Source organism: Terrapene carolina, unplaced genomic scaffold, assembly GCF_002925995.2.
Source record: "Terrapene carolina triunguis isolate 2854851 unplaced genomic scaffold, T_m_triunguis-2.0 Scaffold395, whole genome shotgun sequence".
Taxonomy (NCBI): Eukaryota; Metazoa; Chordata; order Testudines; family Emydidae; genus Terrapene; species Terrapene triunguis.
The window spans coordinates 224,009-251,830 of NW_020664746.1; the positions used below are offsets into that span (position 1 = coordinate 224,009).

The 27,822-nt window shown below is 47.1% G+C and overlaps 1 protein-coding gene across 2 annotated transcripts in view; it reads left to right on the forward strand.

Annotated features, from left to right (window-relative positions):
• The window catches only part of NEURL1B (neuralized E3 ubiquitin protein ligase 1B), a 216,921-nt gene that overhangs the window by 140,440 nt on the left and 48,659 nt on the right, over window positions 1–27,822 (forward strand). Inside the window, exon 1 of one of the 2 annotated variants that reach the window (XM_024199337.3) lies at window positions 27,330–27,495. The exons of the other annotated variant lie outside the window; for it this stretch is intronic. Within the exon in view, the coding sequence (XP_024055105.2) occupies window positions 27,465–27,495 (31 nt within the window). The 5' untranslated portion in view covers window positions 27,330–27,464. Of the gene's footprint in view, window positions 1–27,329; window positions 27,496–27,822 lie in introns of those variants that run through there. 2 annotated transcript variants of the gene reach the window in all.

Here is a 27,822-nt window from a genome sequence, read left to right on the forward strand (position 1 = left end):
TTGTTAGTCTCTAAGGTGCCACAAGTACTCCTGTTCTTTTTCCCTCTCTCTGTGTCTCCCTCAGTTAGATTTCAACTGATGGTCTTCGGAGAACAAGTGGATTATTCTTGGATGCCATCCTCATCTTAGAAATCTTAAACCTGGCAGCTTCCCTAGCCTTCCTCTCTTGGACTTGACCCTATCTGAAATGTTCAGGGGACATCAAAGCAGCCAGCACATGCTCCAGGGATCTGCGGTCTATAAAGGGCACAAGTGTCCTGTCCTCACGCTTTGAGCTACATGCTGCTGCTGCTTTCTGCAGAACTGCATTTGCTTTTTACTACAAACGCAACCTTTCTCTGACCTAGCATCTGCCAAAAACCTCGTGTCTTTAAAAGGGAATATTTGAGAAAAAGTCAGTCTGGAATAAATCACAGAACAACCTTACCACATGAATAATATGGATAGAAAAGAAAAAGGAAAAAAAAAGACCACAGAGCTAATAGACCAGAGCTAATAATTCTGTGGGTGACATTTCAAAACCTCTTGCAATTTGAAGCTCCAAATGCATAAAAAATGAGAGCTTTTTTCCCTCTCCCTGTTAAAGAACAATGTTTCTGCTTTATCCTTATTAACGTTTCCTTAATAGGGATCTTTTCTCATAGCCAGGCCTTTTTAAAGTTTAAGAATGAGTTGACGTCTAGGTGGGTGACCCATTTCATGCTTTATCCCATCCCTGCAGAATAGCCCCTACTGCCAGGTTTTAATCTGAGGAGAGAGTACCTGCCAGAGAATCTTCAGAGAAGTAACAACCGTAGATATTTTCAAAGAACCGGCCAAGAAAACAGGAATTCTGCCTTTCTTCCTGGATGCTCCAGGCAGTGGGAAATTGCCTTCACTTCCCAGCAGAATTGGAGCAGCCTGTGATCAAACATTTTGTCCTCAAGCTGGATCCTTCCACTGAAAACATTAGGCCCAAGTTTTAGGAAGTGACCTTTTAGACCGGGGTGGCCAACCTGTGGCTCCGGCTCTTCAAAAGTTAATATGCGGCTCCTTGTATAGGCACCGACTCCGGGACTGGAGCTACAGGCGCCAACTTTCCAATGTGCCTGGGGGTGCTCACTGCTCAACCCCTGGCTCTGCCACAGGCCCTGCCCCCACTCCACCCCTTCCTGCCCCCTCCCTTGAGCCTGCCATGCCCTTGCTCCTTCCCCTCCCCCCAAAACCTCCTGCACGGCATGAAACGGGTGATCAGGAGGTGTGGGAAGGGAGCGGGAGCCACTGGTCGGCGGGGCTGCCAGTAGGCGGGAGGAGCTGGGAGCTGCGGGGGGGAGCTGATGTGGGGGCTGCTGATGTATTACTGTGGCTCTTTGGCAATGTACCTTGGTAAATTCTGGCTCCTTCTCAGGCTCAGGTTGGCCACCTCTGATTTAGACACATGCATGCAAGACCCTAAGCGTAGGTATCTGCCCCTTGTCCTGTGCCTGTAAGAATGTTTGAAAGAAACTAAGTTGAGTGTTAGAAGAGAATGAGGGATAGTCTTAGCAGGAGTAGCCAGGATGGCCCAGTGCTTAGGGTACTGGCTTAGAAGGTGGGAGACCTGGTTCAGTTCCCTGCTTTGCCATGGACTTCCTTTGTGACCTTGGGCAAGTCACTTAGCCTCTCTGAGCTTCAGTTTTCCATCTGTAAAACATGGATGATAGTGCTTCCCTACCTCGCAGTGGTATGTAGAAGATAATTACGTTAGAGTGTAAAGCACTTTGAGGGGTGTGTGTGTGTGTGTGTGTGTGTGTGTGTGTGTAAAAATAGGCATTATTATTATTAATTTATTAGCGGCACATACTATGCCAATACCATGTAGGGGAGGCAAACTCTTTCCTGCTACCAGTTCTCTTTGTGAGATCTCAGCCAGGCTGACCACAAAGGTGGGAAAGGCAAGTATTGTACATCCTGCTCAGCTCTTTCAGACAAGAAAAGTTCCCCCGGTGAGCAGTTTTCAAAGAGCCTCAGTCAACATTGGCTAAAATTAGTGGGTCAATTTTGCTCTATTATACTGGTGTAAATCTGGAGTGAACCCCATGGGCCTGATTATTTGTGGCTCTGTACCTTGTTCTGCCACTTACACTAGTGTGAAGTGGCTGTAACCTACTACAATTCTGGTTTGGCATAAATGACTACATAAGGCAATGGAAAATCAGGCCCAGTGGCTTCAATGGAGTTGCCCTAGATTTACAGCAGGGTAAATGAGATTGGAACTAGGTCTGTTTCCTTTAGTTTGAAAATATTGTTATTACTTGTTTTATAGCACACAAAATGGTGCTAGGCGCCTCACAATACACAGAGGGGAGGCATGGTTTCTGTCCTGAAGAGCTTACTGTACCATCTAAACACAGACATGGCATAACCAATGAATACAAGAAAAAGAGAGGAGACAGTAAAAGGAGGACATGGGTTGCAACAGCAAGAGGGTGTCCTTGGTTAGGGCCAGATTCTGCCACACTTATTTATACAGAATACTTTTTCTGTAGGAAACCCTATTTCAATGGAGCAGAGTAAACTGCTACTTGACCTGGATAACTGAATTAAGCCCTTAAGGAGTAATGCACACACCTGGCTGGGCCTTTTGGCTGGGTGGTTTGTTCTGTTCTGGTTCTTGTGGTTTTGGTTTTTGATGGAAGTTATAGTAATTAAGCAGCTAATGTAACGCAGGGCAAATTATTGTGACTAAAAATGTTAAGGCTGCATGGACTCGAAAATGGATCGGCTTAAGGGAGCCCTTCATGAACATTTGCTCCTCATTAGTATAATTAACTCTGCTCTGAGTGAATTAAAATTGGGGCTGGTTGAAAATTTTCTGTGGAGATTTTCAACAGCAAATTGGGTTTTTGACCAATTGCTTTCCATGGAGAATTTCAAGTTTTTGTCAAAAGTGAAAACTTTTGGGCCAAAAATCTGAAAACCTGAAGTTTTCAGACAAAAACTTTGATTTTCACAGAAAATTTCCACAAGTGATCTCCCCCCATTTTTATTGACGTTTTCAGGGCAGAGGGGGCAATATCTTACAACCATCTCTGGTTGAAAAATAAAGGGAGAGCAAAGGAAGAGGGGGAGCGGAGGGAGGTGAGTTGTACACCAATGGTTGAAAGAATGGAGTTAGCAGAGGGTATGGTCCCTCTCTGCTTCACTATTTTTAACTAATTACTTACAGGTCAAATCCCCAGGACTATTCAAAGTTGTGGAGTGTGGTTTTGGTACCCTGCGAGCCTATAAATAACATAAAGGATTTTGTTCTTGTGAATGAGAGATTGTTCCTGCAAATCTGGTTCAGGTAGTGCAGAGTTGGAAGCCCCAAAGCACCACCCATATATTCCAGGGGGTTCAGATGATGTATTAGGATAACAACTCCAGAAGAAAAGCAAGCCCCTTTTCTTGTGAATTCCTGCCCTGCTGCAGACAATCTGTAAACGGGTGTATCTTCTGTACTGCTAGAAGCAACCTTTGGTCTGCAGAGTTTAGGCTTTGGAATTACTCACATAAGTTTGAGTTAATGAAGTGCACACATCTCAGCATGCATTGTAATGCAACCCAAGTTTGGTACCGTCAAAGGTGTTACCAAGACAAGGTGATTGAGGTAATATCTTTTATTGGATCAGCTTCTGTTGGAGAGAGAGACAAGCTTACGACCTTACACAGAACTCTTCTTCAGGTTGTTACATCTGACAGCTGTTTGGTGACTTGTATGTAATCAGTTCAGTTGGTATCACTCCATTCACCAGTGGATGGCTGTCCACATCACAAAACCCAACCCTACAATTGACCTTGATTGGTGCAGAAACTTTGCTAACAGTCTTGGCAGAGATGCTGACAATGGAATAGACCGTGGAGGTTGAACTATCCTCTTGCCCTTAGAGGTGGTCCTTCCAAGTCAGGTGTGGGGTGCTGGGAAAACCAACGCTGTGCCTGTTCTGGGGATAATGATATAGAGGACATCAGTCTCCAGAGATGTCAGTTTTGCATCTTTCACCGGCATGAAACGCGCGCACGCACTAAATAAAAATAATGTAAAAAACCCCCAAAACAACTCTGCACACATTGAGAGCCAGGTCCTGAACAACAGGGCACATTTTATACCAGAGGGTGTTTGACAAGCTTTAGTGCGGCAGAGGCCACAGTGTAATAAGATGATAGTATGTTAGTGAGTCATTTTTTAAAACGGAGTGCTAACAAAATGCATCTTCAGCCCTCAACACTGCTGCAGATACTGTCATTATGACTCATCGGCTGTACATATGTTATCTAGCTGCTAAAGGGGAACAAGTGCATGTTTATGTGAAAGTAAACTTTAGTGCAATTGCATTCCTTCTTTTGGGAAACCCGTGGCTGAGTTTTTGAATGTGGGGCAGACTGAAAGTCTGGGGAGCTTTTTGGATCCTGCCTGAGCCACTGATACACTGTAGGAACTTAGGGAAATCACCTGGGCTGTAGTCTCCCCGGATGGAAATTTTAAGTAAAAAGTAGGGATTTCTATGCGGTGATGGGGGAAGAGGAGTGGGGATAAGAGGTTGAAGTGTCGGGGTTTGTCCTGTTGACCTGCACCCTTCCCTCCATTGGCCATTCTCTCAGTTCAGCACACCAGGCTGCTCTACCTGTAAGAACTCTTCTGAGTGTGTCTCTGCAGTGCTGAAGCCATCTGAGTGGTTTGATATCTGGCTTCTGTAAGTGTCTCAGAGATTTACGAATAGCCCGTTATTCAGGTTGGTGCACATTCTTAGTAACAGCAACTTACTCTTTTATAGCACCCTGACTTGCTGCATTCTCCCAAGGCGTTTTCCCAGTAGGGGTCAAATGAAAAATGAGTCCCTTGTGCAGAGCTACTGACCAGTTAAGATAGGTTAAAAGATGCTAAAAAGAAATGAGTCTTTAGTTTAGACTTTAACAAGAGAAAGGCAGGGCCATACCTGACTTGGTTTGATGGGCAAGGAGGAGTTTACAAGGAAATTCACAGGTTTGCTGAGCCAGCACAATAGTCACTCCACCTAGAGTGACCCATTGTATCACTGGAGGTGCCTGGAAACCTGCATCCATTGACCAGGGCTGCTGAGATAGCAGGGGAAGTGCCAGCAGGGTAATGAAGCACTCTTCTCCTTCCACTCTTAGCCAGACAATCGGCCGTAATGATTGGTCCCTATTTGGTCTGTTCCTGTGCAACCACAAAGGCTTGACGGCCTGAGAGTCCAACATCAGAACAGACTTGATGAACCCATGTAATAGGGGGTCTGCCTTGGTGAAAAGGAGACGTTGTATCTGAGCTAAAGTTTCCTAGGTAAACACAAACAAACACACACACACACACACACACTCCTTAGTGACTCTCTATGGGGGAAGGACATAGGAGGGAAGAGGGTTTGGGGCAGAGTGGGGTGGGTCTCTTCCATGTTCCCATGAAAGCTTCCTTCATGAAACGGAGGCACTGGAAGACATGAAAATTACAGAAGCCTGGCCAATGACATGGCTTGTGTCCATCCATCTTCTGCGGTTAATAATAAACCTCTTAGTTCTTGACCGTATGAATTTTCCTCTGGGCTGGTGTGTGGGAATTTTACTTCATGCTTTGTGTGAAGTTCTCTTATTAAAACAGTAGATCCTTAGGGCATAACTAATCTCCGTTAACACTTGTTTGGATGACCAGTATGTCCTGACCACTTGTGGTCATTCAAGATTCCATGGTGCCCTTTGTAAGGGAAGGAGTGTTAGTCCTGGTTCCCCACCAAACCCCAATTCAAATAATTACATTCTGCCTGCATAAAATTTACTTGCATGTTGAATTGTATATGCTGTTTTCTTCCCCTTCCTGTCGTAACCTGCGTAGATTTCACATCCAGTTTTGTCGCCCTGTATGTTCTACCCCGGAGATGGCCGTATTTCAGTAGTTTATAATGTGCCATGGGATGAAAAGTTGTTACTGAAATGTAAGTCTGATTTCAAGAGAGCTGTTTTACTATAGAATGCCATGCACTCTCCTTTGGGTTTCTGGTACCAAAGGCCCAGCGCAAGGGACGTCAGGCAGCCTTTGGACCTCTGGGAGTCTGGCCTGATCTGGAGGCTGCTTTAACTTAAGGTAGGTTCCCACAGCTGCTGATGCATCCAAGAAAAGCCAGAGTGGATAGCACACATCTGCGCTGGGGAATGCTATATGGGGGCATTCCCTAGAGGTCGGTTAAGCTGACCTTGTGGCCCATTTACTTAGACTAACCTTTTTGGGACAAGGACCATTTGTGTTTGTACAGCTCCTAGCACTATGGGGTCCTGTCCATGATGGGCTCCTAGGCGCTACTGCAATACAAATAATAAGGTACAGTGGCTGAGCAGCCGTAAGGGAGTTGCAGCAGCGCCCTGGAACCAGGTTCTGTTTTAAGCCTGTTTGCTAGAGAGGTGGGAGGGGTGGAAAGGTTTAATTTCTTTGATGCCAGCTTCTATTGTTTGAGGGAACATTTGCTAGGAAGCCAAGATGCAGGGAAAAGGAAACGTGAAGGCAGAGCAGCCAAGCCCTTTGCAGGAATCCACTCACTCCTTGAAGGTTACGGCTTGTCATCTTTGTGATTTACTTGAAATGATTGGTGTTTCTTTTGTTCTCCTTTTGTGGTGGCTGCTCTGATAAGCCCTGTGGGATGCTTCCCTTGCACAGATCTGGAACAATTACAGCTAAAGAAATAAGGAAGGTAAACAAATGTCCCGTTTTCCATGTTCCATTTTCATTAATCAGCATATTCGCCTTGTTACAGACAGAGATTCAGGACTCTGCCGCTGTAAGTGATGGGCTCTTTAAATGGCTACAAATGCATAGTTACCATTTTGTTGTTGAGCTGAATAATAAGGGAGTTAGTACACTGTCCGGTTGCCTCTCGAGACTTGGCTTCCAATTCTGACACGGACCACAAGTGAGAATCAGTCGGATGGTCTCATCCAAGGCTCTACTTGACACTTAGCCACAACTCAGAGGCACCCCAGTATTCTGCACAATCCTGAGTGTTTCCCAGGGCTGGAATAGCAGTGGGAGCTGCAGTTCAGGGGTGCGGTGTTTGCCAGAGCTGTGCATAGCCTGAAATAGTTAGGAGGGTGCTATAGGGTGAGATGTTGTACAATGCAGAGAAGATTGCCATGTTCCATGGACATTACATTTATCCACTAGCTTTTTAAACAATCTTCACTCATCTGCTTTGAGACAGGAGTAGATCTAAGCGCACTAGGGAACTTTTGTTGTGCGGACGCAGGGTCCACAGGAACACTTAGGTTTGTCTACACTGCAAAGAAAAATCCACGGCACCGAGTCTCAGACCGGGGTCAATTGAATCAGGCTTTTATTGCTGTAGAGGCGGCATGGAGCAACGGGCCCTTTAAATCACCACCGGGGCTCCCAGCCGCCACTGCTACTCAGGCAGTGGGGCTCTAGCGGCGATTTAAAGGGCCTGGGGCTCCAGCTGCTGCTGGGACCCCGGGGCCCTTTAAATCGCCGGCCTGGGGAAGCTGCCCCATGCCAGTACGGTCAGCGGTGTACCGTACTGGCTTACTTTCATCTCTGGCTGGCGGGAATGCTCTCTCCCGTCGGCATAGAGCGGCTACATGGGAGACCTTTCAGCAGCGCAGCTGCAGCGGTACAGCTGTGCGGCTGTTAAGGTCTGTAGTGTAGACATGGCCTAAGTGTTTCTAGGAAAATAGGTTTTGTTTTAAGTGCATGTCTGCTAACATGTTTTAACTAGCATGTCTTAAACTCTGTTTTATACAGGGTTTAACACCTTTCAAAATGTGTTAGCTGGACCTGATTGAGCTGGGGGTCCCTGAGAAGTGCCAGTTTTCGTTTACAAATTAAGAATAATAGTCATTGAGGGAATGAAAGTTAGGATCTTCTGAGGTACTGGAGGATGCCTTAGGCCTGGTCTACACCTAAATATTAGATGGACCTAGCTCCATCGCTCAGGGCTGTGAAAAAATTTACGTCTTGTGCAACCTAACTCCCTCTTTAGAGACAGCTAGGCTGATGGAAGAATTCTTGTCGCTCTAGCTTCCGCCTCTTGGAAAGGTGGATTAAGTACAGTAGTGGAAAATCCCCTTCTGTTGCTTCAGTAAGTGTCTACACTACAGCGCAACAGCTGCTGTAGCACTTGTAGTGTACCAATAGAAACAAAAACATTCTGATCTGGGTGGGTGGGGTTCCCCAGATCCATTTAGTTTTTAATAACCTGCCTCTATGAACAGCCAAAGTGGAGTAATTCTTTTGAAATAAAAGTGACTTTTATTCTGAATTAGAGCGTCCACATTGGGAGTTATTCTAGTAGCTATTGTGGAATAATTTATTCTGGGTTAGCTATGCAGTCTATTTCCCCGCGTATAGAAAGACCTTAGGTCCAGCCCCAAACCCCATAGAAGTCAATGGAAGACTTTTTCACTGACTTCAGTGGGTTTTGAATCAAGCCCTTAACTTTTCTGTGCTTCAGTTTCTTCATCTGTAAAACAGCAGTTATAATACTCACCTACCTCCCAGTGATGTGGTGAGGCTTAATCTATGTTTATAAAGTGCTTTGAGATCCTTGGATGAAAAATACTATAGAAATTAAAAGGATTTACTCTCTAAAAAGCTTCGAGAGCTTTCTCTAGCGGTCCTACTGGAATTTAGAAGTTTTAGGAAAGTACATATTTTGTAGTAATTAAAAAAAAATCAGCTGGCTGTAGACATATATAGGGGTAAACACCAATAATGCAAGAGTCGCGGTATTACTTGTTGTGGTCAGTTTTTTGCTTGGGTTGTTTTCATAATCACAGAGAGTCAGAGGCATCTGTATTTGCTGTCCCCAGACTTTGTGGCCTTGGCTGGGATGCAGGGGAGACCATACATAGCTAATACTTAGTCCTGACATGAGTGCAGGGGACTGAACTAGATGACCTCTCGCAGTCCCTTCCACTCCTATGATTATGATTATCCATGTTTCACATTAAAAAGACACTGTAGGTAAAGAGCTTGGACCATCATCGTTGTCAGTGGGAGGGTGTGTTTTTTGATAGCTCTATGACCCACTGGCTAAAAGTCTGTCTGAAGTCCATATGATTTCCTATTTTAGACCTGGCTATGACTAGTGGTTCCATTCTGTGTTGGCTGCTGCAGCATAACCACAACCCTCTGAGTCAGAGTTCATGCCAGAGCCAAATTGCTGGTGTGATCAACTCCCTCTTCTCTGGCTACCCTGTGACCTCTCCAAGTGCCAAGCTAGCAGTGCAATGCCTGTATGCACACTGGGTATTCTGTTACCCCAGAATCCTTCCCAGACTCTCCCAAAGCAAACGTGCATGGCACCCAATGGAAGACTAACACAGTGGGTGCAGTGAGGAGGAGCTATCTGGCCACATTGTTAATAAAAGGCCAAATGAAAGACCTGCCAGTCACCAGGAGGAATTTCCCCCAGGACATTAGAATTTATACACTGCGGTGTGCGTGGGGGCCTGTATGTGTAATTTCATTGGCAGTTAAAATGGCAGGTGATGGATGGAGCAGCGGGAGCCAGGAGTGCTCTGAAAGCAGCAGGCTCGGCCCTTGCCAGGTGGTGGTGGGCAGATACCTCACATATAAATAGTCGTCTTTAGCATGTGGACACCTCAGGAGGGGTGTGCCTCCTGCTATCCTGGCGGTGGGGGCTGTGACTGTGGGCACCACAGATGTGCTTGGAAAGGGCTGGGAGCACTTTGATCCCTCTTCTCTTTAGCCTGCCAGATAAGAGGCCACGTCTTAATTCAGATGGGAATTCTGAAAGAAATCCTAGCGGGCCTCCCTTCCACCAGCGTGCTCTAGGAAGGTTCCCATTAGGGATGAGTCTCCGTGACTCATTCAGTCCTTATTCTCTCTGCTGAGATATATGACCACTGTAAATTGTAACACGGGCACCTTGTCACTAGGACCTGGATCAAAAGCACCTACTAACATCCTATAGGTCACGTTGAGCAGCTTGTCAAGGATGTTTGTCACTGCTAGCTCAGGGTAGATTTTAATGGGTGTCCTGGAGGTGAAAGGCTCTGTAATCCTTTAGCAATCCCCTGAGCCAGCCAATCTAGCAGATTTGAACTTCTTAATATGCTGCAGCTAAACCTCAGTGTGTCTCTGAATATAGTGTACAGCAGTTGTAATACTTGACCTGAGCTGTGGTATTTACATATAGCACATCTCTAATCATGCTAAGTGTTCCCACTGCATCTACTTTAAATACTCCCCTATGAAATGCAATTGAAACCACCTAATTCTGCACGTCTCCTCTGCCTACAAAGCCAGTGCAATCACATTCACCTCTACACTGCTTAGCTGTATGAGTTACCATGAGCTCCTGCTAGCTCTCATTATTAAAGCTGCCACACACTTCTTGAGGGGAGTGGGAGGAGGAGGAGATCTATTGCAGTGAATTTGGCATATAGTAGAGGAAGGGCGACACTGTCATAATAGATTGACTTTCATTTTTGATTGCTTGTCATTTCAGTGCCTCCCTGTCCCCTGTACCTACCAGCCCATGGGGCTGCCAAGGGATAGTCGGAGATGGGACATCAGGGCAGACCAGTTTCACCTGTTAAAATATTACCCAATAAAAAGAATCCCTCATCTGTCTGGTATTGTTGGGACACTACGAAGAACAACAGTTGGATTCACCTCTGGAGGGAACGCGCATCCCCTGTGCTCGGCGCGAGTAGTTGTATCACAGTGGGGATTCAGTGGAGAGGGAGTCACCATCTAGTTCCAGGAGTTCTTTGGAGAGGACCTGGCTAGTGGAGACTGCATGGGAGGCATTCGATCAGTGGGTTGCAGGTATCTTGCCCTGCCCTGAATTCCCCAACCTGGGTTATGTTTACTCAGTTTAGGGACTGAATTGAGCCTTATCAATGAAATTCTGACCTTACTGAAGTCAGTGGCAAAGATCCCATGTACTTCAGAAGGGCCAAGATTTCCCGTTATATGTTTTAAAACCATTCCTGTTATGGATAATCCTCTGACTATTAAAATTGGAAAATCGGGCCAAGGTTTTCAAAAGTAACTAGGGATCCTGGGTGCTTTAATTTTTAGGAGGTCAGCTTGAGATGCCTTGGCCTGAGCTTCAGAAAGTGCTGAGCATCCATCCTCTGAAAATCAGCCCCCTTAAATGCATGTCAATTGTCAAAAAAAAATGAGGCATCCAGGATCACAAGTCACTGGAAAATTTTGGCCTCTAACTTGGTTCTTACCATTTATGCTATTTGTTTACAGTTCGCGCTTCACAGGGCTTGGACAGTGTAACTCAACTGCTCAGTTACTGGTCCATTTCACGTCTCGTTCTCCTGCACTAGCACAATGATCCTGCGGTTGAGTTCACACTGTGAACTTCACAGCACAGCAAGTGAAGGGTTAAATTCCGAACCAAAAGGCTGTACTCATTGAAATTACAAAGTAAAGAACAAAATGTCCCATTATGTTTTGTAACAGCCCCTCCTTTTTAAAAATTCTTTAAAGCCAGACCTAATTTGGGGTTGTATATTTGACACTGTTTATCAAACGGTTCTCATTTCTAGACATACTTTTGCAGTTGGTGTTTTCTGCATATGAGCCAGTTTTCTAAATATCTCAACATCCTAATAATGTGGCACCTGTATCAATGCTTTTCAGCTGTACAAATAGCTTCTCAAAGCAGGATATGGATCACTGTCCCCATTTTACAGAAGAATAGGGAGCCAGATTCTTATCTTAGCTATTGTCTACACTAGGAAAATTGTCCAGAGTGAGCGCTGATTGATCTCCCTGAACTGGTGCAAGTGACCCCTGCAATGAACTGATTGTCAACTGGGCAACCATGAATGGAAATTACCCTCCTAGAGATAGGATCCCAGCTGGTACAAGCTTAATTGATTGAGTGTCCATGTGGATATAACCCACTATAGGCAGAATGCAATCTGTGCAAATAGTCCTCTCAGTGCTATCCTACAATGCACCAACCACTGCATAAATGGCCTGGCTGATTACCGTTCTCCTCTGCCTGGATTTAGACTGGTGTAGATGAGATCAGAATCTGGCCCAAAGGGACTTGCCATGGTCAAAGAGTGAGTCAGTGGCAGAATCAGAAGGCATCTCCAGAACTGCCTGTTAAAAAATCAAAAGGTAGGTAAATGATGATGACGAAGGTCACTGAGTTCAGTAAATACAATTACCAGCATTCCCTCTCCACCCATTCATCACCCATCTACCCTTCCTTATTATTCTGACTTTCATGTTTTCTACGCAGACTCAGTGTTTGTGAGTTGGGAAGTATTGCCTATTACAGGAGCCCAGGGGAGGTATCTAGTTTTCCCAGGTTTCTGGAGCTGGTTGTTTTGCAGTTATAAAGAGGAACCTCCCACATATTGTACCTGGCCCTTGTTGCTGCCAACAACACCTGGCAGAAGGGTTACCTGTGATAGCAGAGTGGCAGGAATTTACCACTTGGTTGATTTAGGAGCTCCTATTGACTCGAGCAGAACAAAGGGTTGTGTCACCAAGGGATACTGGCGAAGGGCTGCATCGTGCCGCATCGTGCCATGGATTTTTAACCAGAGTACCCCACTGATTCCAGTGAAGAATATGACCCAGGGTATGTTTTACGTGGTAGCTGGAAGCATACCTCCCAGCCTGAGTAGTCAGACGCATTAGCTCTGATTGAGCTACTGCACGAAAAATAGCAGTGTGGCCAGCCATAGTGGCACGGGCAGTGGCTCAGGCTAGCCACCTGAGTGCGCCCCCAGGAGGTCGGGCTGCTATCCTGTGCCGCCACCATGGCCATGCTGCTGTTTTTAGCGTGCTAGCTCAGGGAGAGGTAGCATGAGTGAGTCTGCCTGAGCTGGAAGGCATGCTCCCAGCTGCAGTGTAGACATACCCACAGTACGTATCTCTGTGCGTAAGAGTGCGGCATTGTGGACTGGAAAGGAAATTTTGACCAACATAAGCAATTTTCAGCAGCTTCAGAAGCCTAAGCTATAGGACGGGGCTCTTTAAGACAGTCTTCCACAGATGCAAGGCTGTTATCTCCATCCTTAAGTTGCTGAGTCTTGGAGGAGTGGGGGTGGTGGTTTTGTTTTTTACATATCCTGTATTTAACAGCTGAGATAGCAGGTTAGGCCCATGTCTCCCTGGGGAAGATTTTAATATTAGCTGCTAAAAACAAACCCGACACAATAGGTTTTTAAAGAATTGCTGATACTTTATGGAAAACGGACAATATTAATGTAGAGATAATTCCGCCAGTGCAGCAGATTTTAATTGTTTTGTCACCCCTTCCCCCTCCCTTTGTTCTGTTAATAAGATCATTTGCAAGAAAACAGGATCTTTTTTTCATTAGGAATGTTTTCTTATTGCTCCCTACCTGCTGCTTTCTTACCTAAAGTCATCACCCTCTGCCTCTGACGCAGAAAGGTCTCCATAGCAACTACTTGTGCTACCCCAAAGAGAGAATTAGGACTTCAGGTGAAGCCTACAGGCCAAATAGTTACACTAGTGTAACTTCACTAAGTTCAGTTGAAGCACTCCTGATTTTCACTGGCGTAACTGTGAGAGCAGAATCAGGGTATGGGGTTCTCCCATTGGCGCTGATAATCCACCTCCCTAAGAGGCAGTAACAAGGTCAATGGAAGAATTCTTCTCATGACCTAGCACTGTCTAAACTGGGGGTTAGGCTGCATAGCTAGATCTCTTAGGGGTGTGGGTTTTTCACACTCCTGAGAGACGGAGCTACTCGGATGTAAATTCGCAGTGTAGGCCAGCCCTGAGAGCCAGATTTGTCCCTGTGCTATTACAGGTGCCAGCAAAAGGACAGAGGGGAGGCAGATTGAACTGACCTCATTGAAAAGCTGCCAGGGGCCAGTTTGACCCCAGTGCATGCTAGGGCAGCCCAACTTGCTCCTCTGTTGCAGTGGCCCTTATTGGCCATTGGAAGGGTGCTGAATCACCATTGAGGTGTGGGGGAGGAGCTGCTTCTGCACCTAGCAGAGGATCCAGATGTAGTAGGAGGCATTCCTGGGGGCGGGCAGGCTTAGATCTGCCCTATGGCCCCTTTGGCCCAGACTAGCAAGCACAAAGGTCATGAAAGGCAACACTGAAAGGGGCCCTGAGAGTTGTACAAGCGTTTGTAAGGAGTGGAGACCCTGGCCCTGATACTGTTCTCTTTCCCATGTAAATCCAGGATCACTCCAAGTCTGCAACCAACCCCTTTTAAAAACAGCCTGAAGATGAATCAGGTCCAACACTTGTACAATGTCTTTAAATAGAATGGGCCATGTTCATCTCTAGAATAGTAATACTAAAGCCAGCAGGTTTAACGTGGTCCAATAATAGCCATGTTTTGCAGAAGGCATTATTCTTACTATTCTTTATCTGTATTGGGATAGCGCCTAAGAGCCACTGACCAGGACCCCATTGTGCTCGGCACTGTATAAACTCAGACCAAAAAGACAGCCCCTGCCCCAAAGAGCTCACATAAGCAATTCTTTAAAGCAGCAAACTTGTTTATTTCTCATTCGGCATAAATTTGGGATAAATGCTTGTGAATTTCTGTGCAAACCGTTCTGGAAAAGGCTGAACTGTGCAGCCTCTTGCAGAAATATTTGATTTAAAACCAGCTACCATGCTTCTTTAACTGCAAGGAAAGCTGGAACTACGTAGGCTACGTGCTTAAAAAGAAAAAGCATCCACCATATGCAACAGAGCTATTTCTCTCTCTCTTTCTCTCTCTCTCTCTCTCTCTCTCTAAAAAATATTGAGCTATGAGATAGAATTCGTCCCACCAAACGCCCACTGAGCACATTTTTAAAATCTGGTTTCTCAGCCTTCCAGTAAAGTACAAGCAAAATCTAACGACGTTCTGCTTGCTTTCTGGAACTGGGCCCTGTTTCATGAAATTAAAAGGGGAAGGGAAAAAAAATCCAAGGCAAAGATGCTATTCTCAACAAAGGGAACAGTATTTGCGACAGCTTCTACAGCATTCCTGCAACATGATGTCTTTCCTTGAAGACTCTCAGCTAAGGATTGATTGTCTGAGCAGAGAATTGCACAATTCAGAAATGTTTAAGCCAAGCTTTCCCGGACTGTTTGCTAAGAGGATGAATAAATGGTCGTGTGTGTGTGTGTGTGTATATAAAAAATCTATAAATCATGTTTTATGTTATGTGCCCTGAGAAGAACAGCGCAGACTGGATTCTTTATCACTTGAATTTGTCTGGTCTGTGGTAAGGGTGGTAGCATGCCACACATACGGTTAGGGCTGGGTGTTAAAATGCTGAAAGGACAATCTCTCGAAGAAATAATTTTAACATTTATACCTAGTGCTACGATTGTACATGGTGCTTTACAAAGAGAATAGCCACAATCCATGTCCTGAGGAGTTGACAGCCTAAAGACCTGATTCTGGAAATCCTTACTCACCTGAGTCCCCCTAAAGCCTATTGGACTCTTTAGGTAAGGGCTACTCACATGAGTAAGGGCTGGAAGGATCAGGCCCTAGGCTAGCTATGTTGCGACACAGTCTGATGCCACTAGCTCAGAGCATGGGAGGGAGGTTTGCATTAGGGTGATCAGGTGTTTGGTTTTCAACCGGAACACCCGGTCGAAAAGGGACCCTGGCGTCTCCGGTCAGCACCGTTAACCAGGCTGTTTGAAGTCCGGTCAGTGGTGTTGCGGATCTAAGGCAGGCTAGTCCCTATCTGTCCTGGCACTGTGCTGCACCCCGGAAGTGGCCGGCAGGTCCAGCTCCTAGGTGGGGTGGGGCCCACAGAGTTCCGCATGCTGCCCCCACCCCGAGCGCTGGCTCCGCACTCCCATTGGCCGCAAACAGGCTGATGGGAGCTGGGGGGGGGGGCGGTGCCTGCGGGCGAGAATGGCACATGGAGCCTCCTGCCCTCTCCTCCCCCGCCTAGGAGCCGGACCTGCTGGCCACTTCTGGGGCACAGCGCAGTGCCAGGACAGCTAGGGACTAGCCTGCCTTAGCCCTGCTGACCGGGAGCCACCCGAGGTAAGCCCGTGCCCCGACCCAGAGCCCCAATCCCCTGCCCCAGCCCTGAGCCCCCCCAAAACCCTAAAGCCCCATGCTGCACCCCAAAGCCCTCATCCCTGGCCCCAGCCCAAAGCCTGTACCCCCTCCTGCACCCTGACCCCCTGCCTCAGCCCTGAGCCCCCCCCAAACCTGGAGCCCCCTCCTGCACCCCAACCTCCTGCCCTAGCCCAGAGCCCCCTCCCACACTCTGAACCCCTCATCCCTGGCCCCACCCCAAAGCCCTTACCCCCTCCTGCACCTCAACCCCCTCCCTCAACCCGCAGCCCCCTTCTGCACTCTGAATCCCTCGGCTCCACCCCCCAACCTGTAGCCCCCTCCTGCACCCCAAACCCCTCATCACTTGCCCAAGTCCAGAGCCTATACCCCCTCGTGTACCCCAACTCCCTGTCCCAGCCTGGAGCCCCCTCCCATACCATGAACCCCTCATTTCTGGTCCCATCCCGAAGCCAGCACCCTCAGTTAGAGCCCTCACCCCCTTCTGCACCCCAACCCCCTGCCCCAGCCCAGTGAAAGTGAGTGGGAGTCAGGGAGAACAAGCCACTGAGGGAGGGGGAATGTAGTGAGCAGGGGGCGGGGCCCCAAGGAAGGGACGGGGCTAGAGTGTTTGGTTTTGTGCAACTAGAAAGTTGATAACCCTAGTTTGCATACGATGAAAGGTTGCTAGTTTGGGCAGGATGTGTATTATGTTGGCTCCATTTTGGGGTTGGTGGGTTCGCAGGATGCCAATGTAACGTTAGCAATTTTGACTACCTGAATTTTTCAATACACATCTGGAGTATTGCATCCAGTTTTGGGTCCCCCACTACAGAAAGGATGTGGACAAATTGGAGAGAGTCCAGCAGAGGGCAACGAAAATTATTAGGGGGCTGGGGCACATGATTTATGAGGAGAGGCTTAGGGAACTGGGCTTATTTAGTCTTCAGAAGAGCAGAGTGAGGGGGGATTTGATAGCAGCCATCAACTACCTGAAGGGGGGTTCCAAAGAGGATGGAGCTAGGGTATTCTCAGTGGTGGTAGATGACAGAACAAGGAGCAATGGTCTTAAGTTGCAGTGGGGGAGGTCTAGGTTGGATATTAGGAAAAACTATTTCACTAGGAGGGTGGTGAAGCATTGGAATGGGTTACTTAGGGAGGTGGTGGAATCTCCATCCTTAGATGTTTTTAAGGCCCGGCTTGACAAAGCCCTGGTTGGGATAATTTAGTTGGGGTTGGTCCTGCTTTGAGCAGGGGGTTGGACTAGATGACCTCCTGAGGTCTCTTCCAACCCTAATCTTCTATGATTCTGTGAATACACTACCACCCATTTGTCCCTTCCCCCATCTTCAGAAGGTAATTGCTCCTAGCTGTGCAAAGCAGTGTGTACAGCCCAGCACTCGTGAGCTACACAGGTAGGTCAGATGAAAGTCATTACAAAGCCCTAATGGCACAACCGAAGTGTCTGTGCACAGAAAGACTCCACTGTCCATACTTGCTGTCCTTCCCAGTTATCAAAGAAACCACAGTCTGGATTGCCCTCTCCTAGGCTCATATCAGAGGAAGGGGGTGAAAACCTGAGAACTCCCCTAAGAGGGGAGTCTCTCTCTGTTGGAGACCAGAAGGGTTTCCTCTGGCTCTCCCCTATGGAAGGTCCACTGCAAAAGAGTTAATGTAGCCCCAGGGGGCACTCTCCATGGCATCAGTGGGAGATAACTTGGATCCCAGCTCCCGGAAGGCCCTTTCCAGTGGACAAAGAAGGCTGCTGTAGAAAACACTGACACTACCATCTTCTTCCACCCAGGAGAGAGAAATCCCTGTGTGGAATTCTGTCTGTGCGCAAATATTTGGGGTGCCCTGCAACTTGGTTGGTCCATCTTACTTCAATCCGGGATTACACCTGGTATGGTAAATAAAGCTCAAAACCTGCCCCTGCCTTTGCATAGATTCTTATTCTTTTCAAAATCCCTGTGGGTTGCTCAGAATCCACAGCAAGCATCATGATTAATCCATTCTCCGCTGACAGTGAGTAGAGACCTAGGCCTTGAGCTCTCAGTTCCTTTCCTAATCAATTGCATGCAGGGACAGAGGGGGCGAATACTTCGTAGGTTCAATAGAAACGCATGTGTCTGAGGCGCCCTATGAAATCATGGTAACCACGAGAACTGCAGTCAAGTGGTTTGAGATCTTTATCCAGAGCCCTTGAGATGCGTGGTGCACCTTTGAGTCATCACTTTCCCAGTTTGTGTTTGATGCATTTAATGGAGAACACAAGGTTGTAAGAACAAAGAATTTGGTTTTTTAAATTAAGCTTGCATATAAGTGCTGGCAGCCCCTGCATGGATTTTTCCTCCATGAATTTAGTGCTTACGAACGTTTTGCGTTCGTAGATTGCCAGTCTTCTGTGCAGCTACACAACAGGCACAGCCACCAGTGAGCGTGTAAGCTTTCTATGTCCCTGACCTAGACAGACCACTATTAGGGACTAGCTCTTGGCCCCTCCAGTCCATGGCTCTCTGCTTAGACTACAAGCAAGGATGACAATTTGTGCCACATGTGATGTGGACACTTGTCCACTTGGGACTGAACTCACTGCATGTAAATCATCTAAGAGCCATCAGATGGGAACCACCTCTGACCACAGTTGACCATGGATGGATTTGAACTTGTGATCTAGAGTTTCAAGGCTCTGTATCCCCATACCTATTCCATCCCATTCAGCCTCCCCACTACCTATTTTTATTTTTAACATTTAGTGGACTGAGCAGACCGCAAAAAAAAAAAAAAAAAAAAAAAAAGACCAGCGGCAGCAAGTCTCAGAGCCTAGGTCAACTGACTCTGGCTTGTGGGGCTTGCGCTGCCTAGCTAAAAATAGCCATGTGGATGTTCGGGCCTGAGCTCTGAAACTTGGCAAGGTGGGAGGATCTCAGAGCCCAGGCTACACTCCAGCGTCTACACTGCTATGTTTAGCACTGGAGCACGAGTCAGTGGACCCAGGTATTTTTAGTGAATGTATTTTAAATGCCCCTTGTAAACACTGCCCTGGACACAGAAACAAATAACAGTTGAGAGATCTCAAAGCATAGGAAGTCTTGTGATGTTTGAATATCTTTCTGGTTCCCTTTTTTCCCCCAAGGGCTCTGAGGCCACTTCTGACAGCCTGTTTAACTACATTCTACAGGAGTAGCCTCCCTCTCCTTGCTGGTGTTTGGGGAAAAAGCCCATTTGCAGTCAGTTCCAGGGTTGACCAATTATCCATCCCAGCTGTGTTCCAATTACAGCAGATTTCTCTTGGCAGGCAGTCATAGCTTTTCAAGGGGTTAGAAGAAACCCTCATGCCAGCAAATATGGATCCTGGTTTTTAATTTCCTCTGCCCCCGTTTCACCCTCTGTGGGGATTTCTTATGCTACCACAATTCCTCCCTGGGCATTTGCATCCCATGAACCCATCTTCCTTGTATGCAGCCAGAGGCTGCCATATTCTAACACTGGCATGTTGATTGCTTTTAGACACACAGAGCCAAGCTTCATGGATTCAGTAAGAATGCAGCTAACCAAAGGACAGGTGGGAGCTTCTGAAATGAGTGTCAGGTCTTATCACTGGCTGAGTGCCCTTTACCAAATATGGGTCTGTTCATATGTAACAAAAACACAGGGAGTTGTGTGGTTTAGGGGATTGGCAATGGGATTTACAGGTGTTGAACTATGGGTTGCTGCTTTGAATCCACCCCAAACAATTGTGATCAAAAACTGTTCCAGTCTGATGGCTGTTCAGTTGTCCTATGGAAAATGAATTGAGCACTTTTAGTCCCCCCTGTGTCAATATTAATCAGAAATTATCACAAGGATCATACTTTGAAGCTCTCCTGCTCTCCCCTCTCATTGCCTGCCACTCCCAATATTTCTGACCATTATCCATTACTTTGAATTAACCTGTGTCTGGTATGTGACCCATGCAAGATCTGTGTTCTGGGAATTTTCATTAGCCTATTGCATGGAAGATGACTGTGATCAGTCAGATGAAGGAACAGTGTGTCTATCTTTCTTTCACTTTTTAAAATAATTTTGCACTTATGTAACATCTTTCATTCAAGGATATCAAAGCCCTTTTACAAACATTAACTAAAGATGTCTTACAACCCTCCTGTGAGATGTAGGGATGCATTATCGCTATTTTGCAGAGGAGGAAAATGAGTCAGAGAGCGGTTAAGTGACGTTCTAAGGTTACATAACAAGGTAGTGGCTGAGAACCCAGAAGACCTGACTTTCTAGCTCCCTGCTTCAGCCATTGGACCACAGTACCAAAAGTCTGGATGTACAGGATATAATTTATAATCCATACATGCGTGCCAAGCATTATCCAAATCATATTGTATTGTCACATAAAACGATGACTCATTTGATAACACAGCCTACAACCTATTCCTTTGTGTTAGAATTACATGGGCAACATTTGGTTTAAAAAGAAAAGGGAGGACATGTTATGCATCTAGTGAAGGCTGAGCTACATATGCTTTCTTTTAAATGCTTTCTTGGGCTGATGCTAAAGAGTGCTTGCAGATTTATGTGTTGATAGTGGTGCTGAGGACAAATAGATGATGGTGACATCCCATTAACAATAAGGGGACTTGCCCATGTCTGTTTCCAAATGGTGTTGAAAAATTCCCCCCCCCCCCCCCCCCCCGTCCCCAGAAAGGGTATTTGCCTGTAATTTAAAAATAAAAATCTTAGGATAATGATGGTCCAGCCTGTTGCCTTTGGAAATGTGGGTTCAAATTCTGTGTTAAGTCATTGTGAGCACCTCTCTCTTTTGCATCTAAAATGTCCAGGTAGGAGGGGAGAGAATAACCCAAGGCAATGCATTTCCATTTGCTCTCAGTGAGGCAGGTACTGATCCTTCTAAAGAGGTTCAAATGTATTACAAAACCAAACTTGAAATCAAACACAGCTGGGCCTTCCCTTAAAATGATGCTTTCATTGTCTCTCTCCCCTACTGCCTTTGCTCAGCTAGCTCCACCCTCTGCTCTGCCTTTCCACACAGCCTCACCACTGTTGGTACAAGCACCTTCTCTTCTGCACCTAATCTCTCCCTCTTCATTTATTTAACATTTATCTCTGTAAATGTATTATTTCACCCTGCAAGTCTTTTTGGGATAGGGCTGGTATGAGCGGCACTGTACTCAGTTAAATATACTGTTAAGCTGTATTGTTTTGCTATTTCCTTGTCCCCTTTCATGTGAACCCCTTCATCTATAAGGCCCAAACTTTGCCCAGCTGAGGGTTTTGCAGGCAACTTGCCAAGAGTCCCAGAGTCTCCCCTGTATTGTATCAAATAGAGCATATTGCAGCTGCCCTCGTTTGAAATATAGGGGTGTGGCCTGTGCAAATGGGCATTGCTCCTTCATCAAAACAAAATCATTCTGCTCAAATCAGAGCATTGCTGGCAGGGATCTCTCATCACGGTGGGCTGCACTTCCATATTCAGATGAGGGTGGCTTAGGGATGTGTGTCAGAGCTTTGTGGCCACTCCTGCATCCTGCCCTGACCACCCTGAAGACGGAGGTGCGCTCTCAGGGACATGAAATAAACAAAAAAGCCCCACCATCACCAAATCTCTTGGAGGCCATAGGGATTCCAGGCAGGAAACAGCTTCAATTGCTCAGCCGTCAAGGCCAGTTCAAGAAGTTCTTTGGATGGTGTAGGTTTTCCTACTGCTGCACTGGAAGCGCCTGCTTCCCTTAATTTTTTTTTTTTTTTTAAGTTTCTTTGCATGACCTGTAAGTATCCTGTGATAGCACTTAGGAGCAGGGGAGGAAGGTAACTGCTTTCAGCATTTGGAATGTGTGGGTGGCAGGATAGCTCTGTACAGCAACTGAGGCCATGATGTACATGAATCCCTCCTAAACAAATACCTCTTAATTGTGTACTATGGGAAGTGGAGAAACAGCTTTTACGGTTTGCTCTGCCGTAACCAGCAGCTGCTATTCTCAATGCTCTCAGCCCATCGGTTCTTGGAGGCAGTGAGATTAGAAAGTTGCAAGATGAGTGAAGATGCTTTTGCTTTATCTTTCCTTTGACACTTAAATCAAATGTCGAATCCCTTCTCTAATGACCCTCCCTCTGCCAAGACAGAATCAGTCCGTTTACCCAGTTTATGGGGAAGAAAGCACCGGGTGCCAGTAAGAGCGTAATCTATATTTGTAAACATATCTATCATCAACCAGACTGCTGCAAAAGAAAGCCGTTCTCTCTGTGTGTGTGCTTACACTATAAGAGGAATGAGTTCTATAATACTGTAATAGTGTATTCTGACTTCAGTATATTTGTTCCCGGAGATGAAGTATGTCCCTACTGCCTCACATCTCAGAGAATATTATTCCGCCATTTCTATGCCTTTTCAGATAGTGTGGCGCCCAAGTTAGCATCTCCATTCCTGAATGCCTGGTAGGGCTGTGGAAGTCTACATTAGATTGGTTTATGTTTATAGAGCATCTTTCATGCACAGATGCTGCTCAGATTGCCACCCCTAAGCTATCGGCAGGAAAGGAAGCTTTAAATAGAGGGAAGTGGCTTGGCAGGACAGAGTTCCAATCAGAGGGATTGACTCTTATACCTGCAACCCAAAATGTAGAGTGATGGGGTAGGAGACCAAGGCTGGAGTGAGTCAGTGGACCGGAGGGAAAGCAAGGTTAGAGAGGAGTGGGTTGGAAAGACTCCATGGACAGTTTGAAAGCCAATAGGGCGAATATTGAATCTGATTTCATGATGGGTAGGAAGCTCATGAGGCCAGGAGTGTGATATGCCCCTAAATCCCAGAGTGAGAGGTGTCTGGTGGCAGCAATCTGGTCTCCCTGAAATTTTGAGGACAAGTGTTTTGGAGGCCAGAAAAGAGGGAGGAGCAAGAAGATGCGACTAAGGTGTGAGAAGGGAGTTCAGCAGAGTAAAAGGGAATTGATTCTGACCATATGCAGCAGCACAAGAATAAACAGGAGGCTTGCCCCACAGCAGCCAGTAAATCTGTCTACCTGCACAGTTGTTCCGTTTTATGGAAAGGGAAGGTTTGATGGCTAATGTACATGATGATCCAAAACAGGAAGAAATGATTCCTCTCAAGCACTGCAGGTTCTGTTCCCAAAACAGAAATGGTCTACAAATTGTCAACACTTCACCTGGCTGTTCTCAAAAGAGATTAGCCTGTAATTATTTACTGCTACCTGTTAGAAACGTAAGAATGCCGAGTGATAACAATAATGTTTACATTTACATAGCACCTTTCATCCCAACCCTCCTCCTCCCCCTCGCCCGAAGGGGATTAACAGACAGCATGTGGGTCATTTGATACATATATCAGTTTGTTGTCAATCAATGGAGATTTAGTTGTTCCTAATAAATTATTCCCATCTCCTGAGAGATTACTTTTATATGATTGTCACCCTGTGGCTTAAAACCCAAATACAGCCCAGGGTATCTAATAAAAATTCTTTTTTGCACACATTGATAATAAGACACTTTCCGAATTGCATCTCTTGCCTGTGCATGATAGCCCAGCTGTTTCTTTGCACTACTCAGACCTCTTGACAGTGCTCTGCAGCGTCCACACAGCAAAATAACAGGGCTTGGTGCTGACCAGGGTCCTAGGACCAAGGTCCTGCGTGCTTTCTGACCTGACTCAGACTGATTTGTGTGTGGATGGAGGCAGGGCTTGGGCTCAACCTGAGTTGGAGCCTGGGCTTAGTGTGCAGTAAATCTATAACTTCAGTTTAATTCTGTCCCGCTGTCAGGGTATGTGTTTGTGTGGAAAAGCTATAGGAGAGTTCTCTGCAGGGTCGGCTCTAGGCACCAGCAAAACAAGCTGGTGCTTGGGACGGCACATTTTTAGGGGCGGCATGGCCGGCACCAGAATGCCGCCCCTAAAAATGTGCCCCGGCCGCCCTAGCTCACCTTCGCTGCTGCCGCCGCTCGTGCGCCAATTCGTGCGCCGCTGCTCGCCCTCCCTCCCAGGCTCTCAAACCTGGGAGGGAGGGGGAGATCCCGAGCGGTGCGGCGCGCGAAACAGCTGATTCGCGTGCCGCTGCTCCCCCTCCCTCCCAGGCTTGAGAGCCTGGGAGGGAGGGGGAGACTCCGAGTGGCCGCGGCGCGCGCGCCGCTTCTCCCCCTCCCTCCTAGGCTTGAGAGCCTGGGGGGAGGAGGCAGGGCTGGGGATTTGGGGAAGGGATGGAGTTGAGGCGGGGCCAGGGGGTGGGGTAAGAAAAAAACGGGGGGCAGGGCGGCCAAAATTGATTTTGCTTGGGGCGGCAAAAATCCTAGAGCCGGCCCTGGTTCTCTGTCAAGATAATCATCTGGCTAACAAAAAAATATTCTTGAAATGTGTTATCAATAACTCCTCCAATTGCTGAAGCTGGAAGATTTTTAAAATTCTCTTGAGCTCTTAACAGTTTTTCACTACTCAGACAGTTGGTTTCCTTTTTGCATTTCTCCAAGCTTGGAAAATGAGCCTGGACTGCTCAATTTCACTTTCTGTTTCCAAATTAATCCATGTCAGTTTCTGGTTCTCTTGCACTTGCGCTGTGGTTTCTTTTGGGTACTTCAGGAGAGGGGGAGAAATCACGTTCCTTGAGCATTTCTCAGGCTAGTTATATCATATTGGGTGAAACTGCTGTTTTAACAAAATATTAAATTTAGGAAACTTGATTGCATTCCCTAAGCTGCCTCAGTGTCACCAGGATGTAGATTTCCATTTTACTTTATTCTGTTTGTATCTGGTTTTGGGTGGTTTGGAACAGTCTGTGGGAAGGATTTCCCCTGTCCCAGTGCAGGTGTGTAAGGGTGGGGAAAGAGGGACAAGGAGCTGTCTCCCCACCTGGTGCCCCTAGGGGGAGAGTGCACAGTAGACGTGTTTGAAAGCACAGCCCAGGTGTTGCTACAGCCTACATGCAGTGGAAGAAACCCAGTTGTAGAATAGCCCCTCTATAGCTCTCCTTGCAATCTGAGGCTGTTAAGTCGTAAAATAACTGCCTCTTCTTGCTGGGGGAGTTGTTTGCATTAGCTGAAGCCTCACCTTCGGTGTTCTCTAGTGATACGAGGACTTTCTCTCAGTGTAGATAACATGACTGAACTTTTCCTCCTCCTTCCCCTTGAAGGGGAACATGCTTCAGTGAGTGCGCTCATGTCCTTTGACAATTTCTGCGTATGTCTTTGCAGCTCAGGGCAACCAAGCCGGTGGTACAACATATGCTAACCTAAGAAGACAGCAGATGGGTGCAGGCTCTTTTGAGAACAGCTGCTGGTGTCTCATTTGATAAGGCCTTTTGTAACAAATCTGTATCATGGCATAATACTGGGAATTAGATCTTTTTGTCCCCTCTGCTATCCTCAGCCTTACTTGACCAAGTTCTACATGCCTTAGCTTTTAGACTGTCATTTCAGCTTTTACACAATGGACAAGACTCTGCTCTCAGGTGGGCCAGTGTAAATCCAGAGTCATTGCCTTGTAATTGCTCTAGATTTTTACCTGTGTAAATGAGATAAAAATCTGACCCAATTGGTTTATCTTGCTTGGTGGTATTGGTCTAAGCTCCGCCATCATAAGCGCCACTCTTGTCTCACAAATTAGATATCTGTGGCTGTAGATTGCATAGACATTCAAAATATGATCGTGTGTGCTCTTTAGAACTAGGAGTGCTGGGGGTGCGGCAGCACCCCCTGGCTTGAAGTGGTTTCCATCATATACAAGGTTTACAGTTTGGTTCAATGGCTCTCAGCATCCCCACTATACAAATTGTTTCAGCACCCCTGAGCTTAGTTCCCCCTCAGTGAGGCATCAATGTACCCAGTGTTCTTTGGGCTTGCCTCCTTGATAGAGAGGACAAGAATAAGTGGTGATATCTCCCAGCTGCAACTGTCTTGTGGCACCAATGTAAGACATCACTCGTAGATGGTGGAGATCTGTGATTCTCTCTGTCCCTTCTTACATGAGGAATGAAATGGTTAACAATTATGATATCTAAATTATCATCACTGGTGATCTGAATTAACACTTCAGAGCTACTGTTCCAGACTTTGTGGGCTCAGACATCTCTTTATAGGTTACACTCGGCTCACATTTTCTTCAGAACTGTAACACCTATAGACAATTTGTCTCATGGCTCTTCTAAATTTGCCGTTATATAAAAATCACAATTATAATATTGTGAATGCTGCACTTCCAACTGACTGCTTCTATGGCCTTCATTATCATAATGGCTGAGTGCCCCGCAACTATTACTGAATTTATCAAAACAAAACCTCTGTGCTGTGGGAAGTGTTATTGTCCTTGGTTCTCAAGTGGGAAAACTGAGTCACAGATTTCAGAGGGGTAGCCGTGTTAGTCTGTATCAGTAAAAACAACATGGAGTCCTTGTGGCACCTTAGAGACTAACAAATTTATGTGGGCATAAGCTTTTGTGGGTTAGAACAGATCTGCATCTGACGAAGTGGGTTTTAGCCCCTGAAAGCTTATGCCCACATAAATGTCTTAGTCTCTAAGGTGCCCCGAGGACTCCTTGTTTTTGCTGAATCACAGAGCAGTCATACAGCAAATAAGTGAGAACAGAGCTCAAGTCTCCCTTTTAACCACTGGACCATCTTCCCCAAATGAAACTTTTGAAAGAAAGTTTTTAGTGGTAACTATCTGTTCTGAGAACAAAGCTTGAATCACTAGCGTGGTCTGAGCCTGGTAAAAATGATAGTGATTGATTTTTCTAAAGCAGAAACGTAAAGAGAATGGTCTCCTCCTTCAGCCTGTAAGCTAAGCCCTCTCGGTGCTAGGTAAGAATTTTGTAGGTTGTGGGGTTTTTTTTGTTGCATTTCTAGCAGTAGTGGAGGGTCTTGCATACACCCTGTAGGCTCTCCAACGTGTGGGGCGCCCTTATTATAACAGAACTGAGGGGTCCTTGGAAGTAGCTGTCCTTACCCTGTTGGATAGGATCACCCTCCCCATGCACGCTCAAAAGGGCAGGTCGCCGTTTGCATGGCCGGACTAGCAGGCCCACTGGGCGTTAGTAGGGGCAGCACACCCCCGCCTCACTGCCCAGCAGGCGCTTCCCAGCCTCCCCGCTCATTAGCTGGTTCAGACGCGGAATCCCCCCGCAGCGCCCTGGAGCTTCCCCTATTGTCTTGCCCTGCAGCCCCCACTGAGCGCCAGGGCCAGGTTCCTGCCGCTGCCGGCTCCGCCCCGGCAGGGCGGGCTCTGAGCCCGCGCCCAGCCCCCTGGAGGCGGCCCGGCCGCGGGGAGCTCGGGGAGCTACTGGCTCAGTGCGGCTCGGGCTGCGGTGTGGGGAGCCTCGCTGAGCGGAGCCCGGGCACTGCAGAAGACGCTCCCAGCCCCCGGCAAATGGCCCTTCGGAGCGCAGCGCAGCCCCGGGCCCGCAGACCGTCCGCCCCCCGCCGCGTGGAGTGATGGGCAACACGGCGCACAAGAGTCTGCCAGGTAAGGGGCTGGGGCCCTGCAGCCCCTGCTCCCCAGGGAGCGCGCTGTCCCCGGGGCTTCCAGGGGAGGGACGTGCTGGACGGAGCTGCCCCCGTCCCCTCTCTCATCTGGAGAGAACTAACCCCCCATCCATGCCAGGGCTGGGGAGCAAGCCCGACACCCGGGCTGGAGATACCTTTCCCCATCCTTCCCCTCGCCTGTGAGATGCCAGGGCTGGAGGGAGCTGCTCCACCTCCTAGGAAGCGGCTGTTTTTGTCTGAGCAAGTGGGCAGCTTTATGCTGTATGATCTGGAGTTTCCATGCTGCTCTCGTGGTGTCCTGGAGTCC